Here is a 9,517-nt window from a genome sequence, read left to right as displayed (position 1 = left end):
TTGGGTTGGCTTATTAAGAAACCATCCCCATGGATTAAAAAAAAAGAAAGAAAAAAAAAGATATTTATTTTGAGATTTATTTAATATTATTAAATGATTAGATGTTTTTTAAAGTTACTTAGTGAGAGTTAGCTGACAGCAAAGGTAATATAAATGTAAAAATAGAAGGGAAATGAGCATGCACAAATATCCACCAATATCCTTTTGTGTACATTACCATTAAAATGTTTGGGGTCAGTAAGATTTCTTTTTAAGAAATTGATACTTTTAATTATGAAGGATGCATTACATCAAAAAAAATGTATCGCAGTTTCCACAAAAATATTTTTTTGCCCAAATGTTTCTTAAGCATCAAATCAGCATATTAGAATGATATCTGAAGGATCATGTGACACTGAAGACTGGAGTAATGATGCTGAAAATTCGGCTTTGCCTTCACAGGAATAAATTACATTTTAAAATGCATTAAAATACAAAACAGTTATTTTAAATGAATAATATTTCACAGTATTACTGTTTTTACTGTATTTTGATCAAATCAAATAAATGCAGCCTTGGTGAGCATAAGTGACTTACCAACCCCAAACTTGTGAATGGCAATTTGTTTATTCCATATACATTTTATGACTGTCGATTAATTCTGATCAAATTTTATATATATTTTTAATTAAAGTAAAACAACAAAAACATTTGCCTTTTAATATTCAACAGTGTTAGTGGTTAGTCTGGATAATGAGCTGCAGTGAATGAAATCCAGTTGAGTGACATGTGACACCACTTTTTGAGTTTATGATGTGTTATTTACACCCAGTGAGATGATAAAACTAAATTTTGAGAGGTAAGATGTTTAAAAAGCTGCCCTTATTTCATGCAATAGTAGCCTATACAGACATAGAAGTCTGTTCACTGTAATGCATCAAACCCTGATTCATATTGCAATGTATACTGTATGCTTAGCTAACTCAAACATGAGATTTTCCACGGCAGTGTTATGCGTGAATACTGCAGCTTGCATTCTTTACAAAATCTTTGAATGAACCCTGTGGAAAATGAAAGTAAAATACCAATGAAAAGAACAGACTACAGTCATTCTGTATTCATTTAGTTCATTCCTCCCTCTCTGCTCTGTCTTGTGGTTTTCTGGTTCTGTATCTGAAAGTAATTCGATTGGTCGGTGGCATGATGCCCAGACCAGCACGGCTGTTGTCTAGCATCGCCTCCTGCTGGTTGTCCAGCAATTGCATTTCACACATGAGCAGAGTGACACACACAAACTGCTTCAACTCATTCATCGCAAAAAAGCGCCCCGGACACTGTGTGGCTCCCGAGCCGAAAGGCATACGATAGTACCGAACCTTCTGGCCACGTTTATAAAAATCTGTTTTCTCCTTCCCATCTTCCACGTAACGGTCAAATTGGAAGCGCTACAAGAAACCACACATACAAGACATCTCAAAAAATGAGTTTTCTAACAATAAAGAGGTACGTTTAAAATGAGTGGATCTAGAGCAGTGGTTCTCAACCTTTTTGACTCCAAGGACTCTCATTGGCCACAACAATATTCAAAGGCCCTGTGACTTTGAGTTGTTTGTGATTAACTGGATAAAGATTAAGGAGCAGAATTTTTAAAGGGTTAGTTCACCCAAAAATGAAAATTCTGTCATTAATTACTCATCCTCATGTTGTTCCAAACCCGTAAGACTTTCGTTCATCTTCGGAACACAAATGAAGTTATTTTTAATAAAATCTGAGTGATTTCTGTCCCTCCACTGACAGTTTATGCAACTGCCATTTTGACGCTTCAAAAAGTTCATAAAGAGATCATAAAACTAATCCGTATGAATTGAGCGGTTTAGTCCAAATTTTCTACTTTTTTGCTGAACAGATATAATTTAGGCTTTTATTCACATATAAACATTCATCAACGCACACATTAGTTGTGGTAAACCAAAGCTCAAGAATTTGCTTGACGTGCGAGAACCAGTGAGGTTCATTCTCGTGTGTTACGCAGCATGTTTGAGCTTCCGCAAGAACCAATGAGGTTTGTTCTCGCGCGTCAAGCAGGTTTGGTTGAGCTTCTGTTTATGTTCGCTGATCAGTGTATATGAATAAAGGGCTAAATTTAATCTGTTCATCATATGAAGCAATTTTTTTTCTTCAGAAAACCGTTTTATTCATATGGATTAATTGTATGATCTCTTTATGAACTTTAAGTGTCAAAGTGGTGTCGAGAAGCTGTTAAAGTCCCCCTGAGGAGAAAAACAAGTTTTTAATGTTGTTCTTATGTCTATCTGGTGTTTTTAAACATACTTTAAGACAACCATGTGCAAATTCATAAGTCAACACCATTGCTGAGTATTTTCTCTTTAACACTGCAGTAAACCAAAGACAGTCTCAAACCCGCGGTTTGAACGTCACGTCACTACCTCATAACGTCACAAACTACCTCACAACCAATCACGTCAACGTGCCAGCGGACTTTAGCATATCATTAACTGACCGCGCAAGGGAGTCTCAAAAGAAGGTTATCCCGGTATATTTTTCTGTTGATATGAAAAATCGGGTAGATTTAGCAATATGGCGGGTGTATGATGTATATTACGATGTTATAATGAACTATATGCCTTTCTCCACTGACGATCTGAGTTGTTAAAGCGTTTCTAAGGATACCGATTGTTAGAAGGCAGCTGTCTGACTCGTGAATGTGAACAAGGTTTGTGTAATATTAGCAACACATTATTAGCTGTTTGATAACATAGTCAAGCAAAGCTAATCCTATTAATTACCGTTATGTGTCCGACGTTGTAAAAAGCGATTTCATTGTGCAGCGTTTACCTCAGTAAGTTGACTGAGTGCATCTCGTCGTGCGAGTGAGTGGAGGCGGGGCTAATTATCATATTCATAGATCCGTGTATATTAAATGAGGCAAGGGTGTAGAGTTGCATTCAATCTATTTTAAGACATTAAGAATTTATTTATTTTTTTTTCCCTCACAGGAAAAAAAACGTTTAAATATGTAATTTTGGTGATCAAAGATGAGTTTTAAGGGATAAAATTATTGACTACAGGGGGACTTTAATAGTTTTAATTCTGTATGCACAGAAACATTAGACTGTGTTGCACCCTTGAGGCAGGTGTGTAGAAAAAGTAAGTCTGCTCCATGGTACAATGAACATGTTAAATCGTTGAGAAGACAGTGTAGAAGATGTGAACGCAAATGGAAGAAAGACAAATTACAAATTTCCTATGAAATGTTGAGAGACTCCTTAGGTAAATTCCAACGGGCTATGAAAACTGCCAGGTCTAGATATTTTTCAGATGTTATTGAGAAAAATCGTCAAAATCCAAGAGTCCTTTTCCCAACAATTGATTAATTTTTGAATCCTAGATTTGAGGTGCCTGGAGATATACCTATGGAGCTATGTGAAAGTCTTTCGGAATTTTTTGTTGGGTATTTATCAGAACATACAACAGTGTTCATATGTGCCTATGGATATACCTGTAACTCATGCTGTGTTGTCTGTTGTTCTTATCCATGCTTTTAGATATTGTACGTAAGCTTAAGCCAACAGTCTCTCCTCAAGATATTGTTCCAACAACGTTATTAAAGCAAGTTATTGAGTTGATTGGTCCATTTGTATTATCAATAATTAATAAGAGTTTACTATCTGGAATTGTCCCAAATTATTGTAAACATGCTATAGTGAACCCTTTGTTGAAGCAATCAAACCTGGATAAGAGTGTGCTGTGCAATTATAGACCAATCTCAAAGCTTCTTTTTTTAGCAAAGATTTTAGAGAAAACTGTCTTTAATCAAAGTCCTTCCTTACTGATAATACTATCTGTGAAGTTTTTCAGTCGGGGTTTAAAAAAACAACATAGTACAGAATCTGCATTATTGAAAGTACTTAATGACATTTTTATGGCTATGGACTGTGGTGATGTGACTCTACTTCTGCTGTTAGATCTTACAGCGGCGTTTGATACAATTGACCATAATATTTTGATCTCACGCTTAGAAAATTGTGTAGGTATTCGAGGAAATGCTTTGAATTGGATTAAGTCTTGTTTCCAAAACAGAAGTTTCTCTGTTCAGATGGGAGAATGTATGTTGACTTCAGGGCCTTTATCTTGTGGTACTCCACAAGGATCTATTTTAGCACCAGTCTTTTTTTCACTTTATATGCTTCCGTTAGGTCAGATCATGAGTAAATATGGTGTGTCTTTTTACTGTTACGCAGATGACACCCAGCTGTATCTACTTTGAAGCCAACTGCCTCTATCGCTGTAGAAAGACGCATCAAGTAAAAAATTTAGGTTAAGTTTGCTATAGTGCATTGAAATTTGATAAACAGATAAATTAAGCCATCAAAATTAGTTTTTTCCAGTTGAGACTAATCTCTAAAATTAAGCCTTTTGTATCACGGAAGGACCTGGAAAAGGTTATTTATGCTTTTATTTTCTCAAGATTAGACTATGGTAATGCACTGTACTATGGCGTTCAACACAAAAGCTTAGATTACAGCTGGTCCAAAATGCGGCAGCAAGGCTTTTGACAGGCACTCGGAAAAATGAGCATATTACTCCTGTATTAAGAGAACTACATTGGCTGCCGGTTTCCTATAGGATTGATTTTAAGATACTATTACTTGTTTTTGAAGCCTTACACGGTACTGCTCCAACATATATAGCTGATCTGAAAAAAATTTAACATTTTACATAGTTGCATAGGCTGTCAATGGAGGGACAGAAATCTCTCAGATTTCATTAAAAATATCTTCATTTGTGTTCCAAAGATGAACGAAAGTCTTACAGGTTTGGAACGACATGAAGGTGAGTAAATGATGACCTGAAGAATTTTCATTTTTGGGTGAACTAACCTTTAAACCCCTTAAAGAATATTTTTAGTCATAATTTCTACCCCATAAAATATTTTAGACAAAAATAAATAAATTAATTAATTAAATAAAAAAATAAGAGGGATCATACAAAATGCATTTTTTTATTTTATTTAATACTGTCCTGAATAAGATATTTTAAATTTCACAAGACAAAAGAAAAAAAAAAAAAAAAATAGCTGAATTTATAAAAAATGACCCCATTCAAAAGTTTACATACCCTTCATTCTTAATACTGTGTGTGGTTACCTGGATGATCCAAGACTGTTTGTTTTGTGATGGTTCTTCATGAGTCCCTTGTTTGTCCTGAACAGTTAAACTGAGCTCTGTTCCTCAGAAAAAATCCTCCAGGTCCTACAGATTCTTCGATTTTCCAGCATCATTTGCATATTTGAACCCTTTACAGCAGTGACTGAATGATCTTGAGATCCATCTTTTCACACTGAGGACAAATGAAGGACTCAAACACAACTATTAAAAAAGGTTTGAACGATGACTGATGCTCCAGAAGGAAACACGATGCATTAAGAGCCAGGGGTAAAAATTTTGAACAGGATGTCCAAAATTTTATACATAAACTTTTGAGCGGGGTCATTTTTATAAATTCAGCTATTTTTTTGTCTTGTGGACAAAAGATTGTGAACATCTTTTACATAAAATATCTTATTCAGGACAGTACTAAATAAAAAATAACAAGCATTTTGTATGATCCCTTTTATTATGTTAAAATAATAACATTTTGCAGATTCTGCAAAGGGTTCACAAACTTTCAAGCAGCACTGTATACACACACACACACACACACTCACACACACACACACACACACACACACACAAATATATACAATTTTACTTATCTACTATTCCAGGCAGTGGTGTAAAGTACTCGAAAACCATACTTGAGTAAAAGTAGAGATCTCTTACCAGAAAATGACTTTGGTAGAAGTTAAAGTCACTGTTTAGAATGTTACTTGAGTAAAAGTTTTAAAGTATGTGATATTTTTTGTACTTAAGTACAAAAAGTATTTTTTTTTATATTAAACGTACTTAAATATTGAAAGCAGTGGCGTGCACAGACCTCCGCGAGGGCAGGGTTGTTGTGGGCTTGATCGATCTCCCGCGGTAGAAATCGCGTTCCGGGGGGCAGAAATGTGAACGCGGGGGCACCGCGATGCGACCGCAAAGGGCACTTTCACTTTCGCGATCAAAGGGGCAGGGGCTTCACACATTATTTAACTCTATTTTAGAAAACTTGATGATTATCTGATCAAAATATGTGTTACAGTGCCGATTAAAAAAAGAACTGAAATCGAATACATTTCTGATTTGTTTCTGTCACTGCATGATGAGGATACAGTTTAAATATGCAACTTGCACTGATGCAGCATTTAGTCAACAAACTAATTACTTTATAATGATATGAAAACATGTACTGTAGTGTACACTGTATAACATACCGATTTGTTGTCAGTTTTAAATCCGTTTTTGAAGTGTCCCGCTCTGTGCAACGCGCAGCCTCACGGCACGTCAAAACAAACTCTACGAGGCGTCAGTGATAGTTTTTATTTCGCCTCTAGAGGTCGCTCTCGTACTGTATAATGACAGCGCACTCTTCTCAGCCGCTCCAGCAACGGACGCAACCCGGAAAATGAAATCAACCGCTGTTGTGCGAGCACTTGTTTGGACATGCTTGCTTGCAGTCTGTGTTCTTCCTACTTTATTTTGTAGTAGGCTAAGTAACGAAAATGCTTTGGGAAAATGTATCGGAGTAAAAGTATACATTTTATTTAGGAAATGTAGTGGAGTAAAAGTAAAAGTTGACAGAAATATAAAAACTCAAGTAAAGTACAGATTCTCCCAAAAAAATACTTAAGTACTGTAACGAAGTATTATTACTTACACCACTGATTCCGGGTCTAGAAATCACACTTTTAAAATTAGGCTTCTTCATAGGCTTCCTTTTTTCCAAGAAAGTTGTTGAGGGTTAAATTAAAACTAGATAGTTTGTAGACAGTCTTTATGTTGTCTTTAAAATACGTCAGTTGTTTAAAAAGCTTGGTTACATTAAAATAATAAATACCTTTTTTTTTTTTCTTACTGTTTGGACTCATTTTAATGCATGCTATGTCTTGTAACTTTTTAAGTCATCTTGGTTGAGAATCACTAATCTAGAGAGCTGTAGGTACAGTATGCATTACCTGAGGCTGTTCATATATTTCTGGGTCAAGGTGTGTGCTTTGTGGGTAAAGAGCAATGATGTCATCTTTCCGCAGGGTGATTGAATTCTGGGCATCCATGCGCAAACAAAAATCTTCCTGAACAACACGGATGTTCATCGATACAGAGGAGAGACGTAAACTCTCATTTACTGAACTTTCTGCACAGAGAAAAAGACAGTCTGAATCACTGAAAGGTGGCATAGTAACTCCAAAATTACAGCACTATTCATTTATTGTTTCTTTATCTACACAGGAGTGATTAACTGAAGTGACAACAACCACTGAATTCTCTCCTGAAAACAATGCAAGTTTATAAAAAATGTATGCCATCTCTGCAACGATCATATATGCAATGCTCATTCAGCTTATAGTATTATTATGCATGATAGGTTGCTGTTTGAAAATGTGTTGGTTACCCAGGTAAACCATCTGTTCTAGCTGTTGTCGTGTAATTATGATGTCCTCTTTGAAGATCAACTGCATGTTCTTCTCTCCAACCACATTCACAATCTCTGCTCGTACTGCTGCAAGGGCTTCTGGGCAAGTGATGAGGTGGTAAAGACACCAGAAGGCCGCTGGGATGGTGTTTCCCATTGATGCCCACAGCATGGCAAAATGATGTGCTATGGATAGAGAAAGTAAGAAGCTATGAGGGTGTGTGTGTAAACCACCAAACCAATACAGCACAGTCATGATAAGCTTTCACTGTGTGCTAGTTCTTTATTTGTACAGTCACATCCTGCTTCCAGCATTCCAGCATACTGAAAAGAAACTGAGGTCAAAAAGCCCAGACTCAACAAGTTGGCATGCAAGTACAAGTCCTTTATACTTGAATGGGAAAACAACGAAATCAGTCTGTCAACACAACAGTTATGTTTCAATAACATTAGTCAAATCAGCACTAAAATCTGACAATAACATCATCATAATTTTTGCGTCCATAGCTCAAATTATGCTAAAACCCCAACTAACCTTCACTGCATGCACAGATAACCACTATCACAACACTGGTTGCACTAATTATGGGTACTTTCAAAACTGCTTCATGAAAGCTTCAAAACCTTTCAAAATCTATTGTTTGAAATCAGTGGTTTGGAGTGTGTATCGTTACCTCCCACTGTTTCAAACCATGGTTTTGAAACATTTGCAACTCTAACTATTTCTAATGCTATTTCATGCATTCTGACTTATTTACACTGTTAAAGAGTTGGATTCTCATGCTAAACATGGCCAAAGTTTAAAAAAAAAACGAGTTGGATGTATAACAGAGTATTTCTGTGCCAAAAATACTCTTCAGATTGCTCACAAACTTCGGACATTTTTTTTCGAGTATGGCCCTTTATTATGTAATAAAGGGCGGAATTCCTTGTACGGGCACTTCCCCCGATAGAGCGCGCGCGCACACATCGACCAGAGCGAGAGAGCAAAAGCACGCCCATCAACACGCTTCGTTCGGCTTTACGGAAGTCGTCGGCAGTGCTGCACAGGACTTGCTCGGGAAAGATTTGTCACTTTGTTTTTAGAACACAAAATCAACAATGTCACCAGAGAAGTGTGTTTTTGGTTGTGAGGGAAAGATAACATTGCTTCCCAAAGAACCCAGTGTTCAGTGGAGCTAAGAGATTTGTGCTCACGCATTACTTTGATGCGCTCTCGATATTTGTTATTAAAATAACCATAGAAACTGATAGTTGCAATCACTTTTTTACTGGTGATGAATGGAGAATATCTTGTGTTTTTCCGTGGCTGCTCGAGCCCTCAGGATCAGCGCTTATGGTTTCATAAACAAGGCCCAGTTCTACGCTGGATTTACAGATCATTTGAAACTGAAAGATGGAGCGGTCACAGCGATAATGATTCCGGTCATGAGTCGGAACCGCAGGTGGTGAGTAAAACTGCTTCAAATGTCTGTTTTGTTGGCAATAGGCGCCTAAGTGCATATAATGTAAACAACACAAATGTAGTGAATTCATAAATTCATTATTCATCATTCACTATACGCTATATTCATAATAGTGATTCAGAAGTTATCCAGGGATAATGTTTTGCGTGTGTTTAAATACAGTTGTTTAGCTGTCCACTGATAGCTTGCAGACGATCGCTACGCAAAAGCTGCGCGTGCTCGTCACTCTTTAGCTCCGCTCACACGGCACGCCTCCAGGCGCTCGGCTGTTTTCAGAAAGACTCAGTACAGCGTATCTATCTTTTATAAATATGATACAACTAAAGACATTTCGGAGATATGAAGGATGCCTTACTACTCTATAGGTACTCAAGATTAACATGATTGGCAGAAACTGTGTGTGTTACCCCCCCTTTAATTGAAATAAAGTGAAAAAAATATATATAAATTTTAGATTAAAAACTTTAATGAAACTTAGAATTGGCTTGGCCTTGGCT

At 36.6% G+C, this 9,517-nt stretch overlaps 1 protein-coding gene across 2 annotated transcripts in view; it reads right to left on the bottom strand.

The window, feature by feature from the left end:
• Positions 1-638: 638 nt before the first annotated feature.
• Positions 639-9,517, bottom strand: part of LOC127524845 (cytochrome P450 7B1) — a 16,528-nt gene continuing 7,649 nt past the window's right edge. For both annotated transcript variants that reach the window (XM_051916835.1, XM_051916843.1), the window contains 3 exons: positions 7,534-7,740; positions 7,097-7,275; positions 639-1,424 (listed from right to left, as the gene is read on the bottom strand). In XM_051916835.1, coding sequence (XP_051772795.1) covers positions 1,107-1,424; positions 7,097-7,275; positions 7,534-7,740 — 704 coding nt within the window. In that variant the 3' untranslated portion in view covers positions 639-1,106. The remainder of the gene's footprint in view (positions 1,425-7,096; positions 7,276-7,533; positions 7,741-9,517) is intronic.

This window comes from Ctenopharyngodon idella, chromosome 2 (assembly GCF_019924925.1).
Source record: "Ctenopharyngodon idella isolate HZGC_01 chromosome 2, HZGC01, whole genome shotgun sequence".
Classification (NCBI taxonomy): domain Eukaryota; kingdom Metazoa; phylum Chordata; class Actinopteri; order Cypriniformes; family Xenocyprididae; genus Ctenopharyngodon; species Ctenopharyngodon idella.
This window is presented reverse-complemented; position numbering and strand designations above follow the sequence as displayed.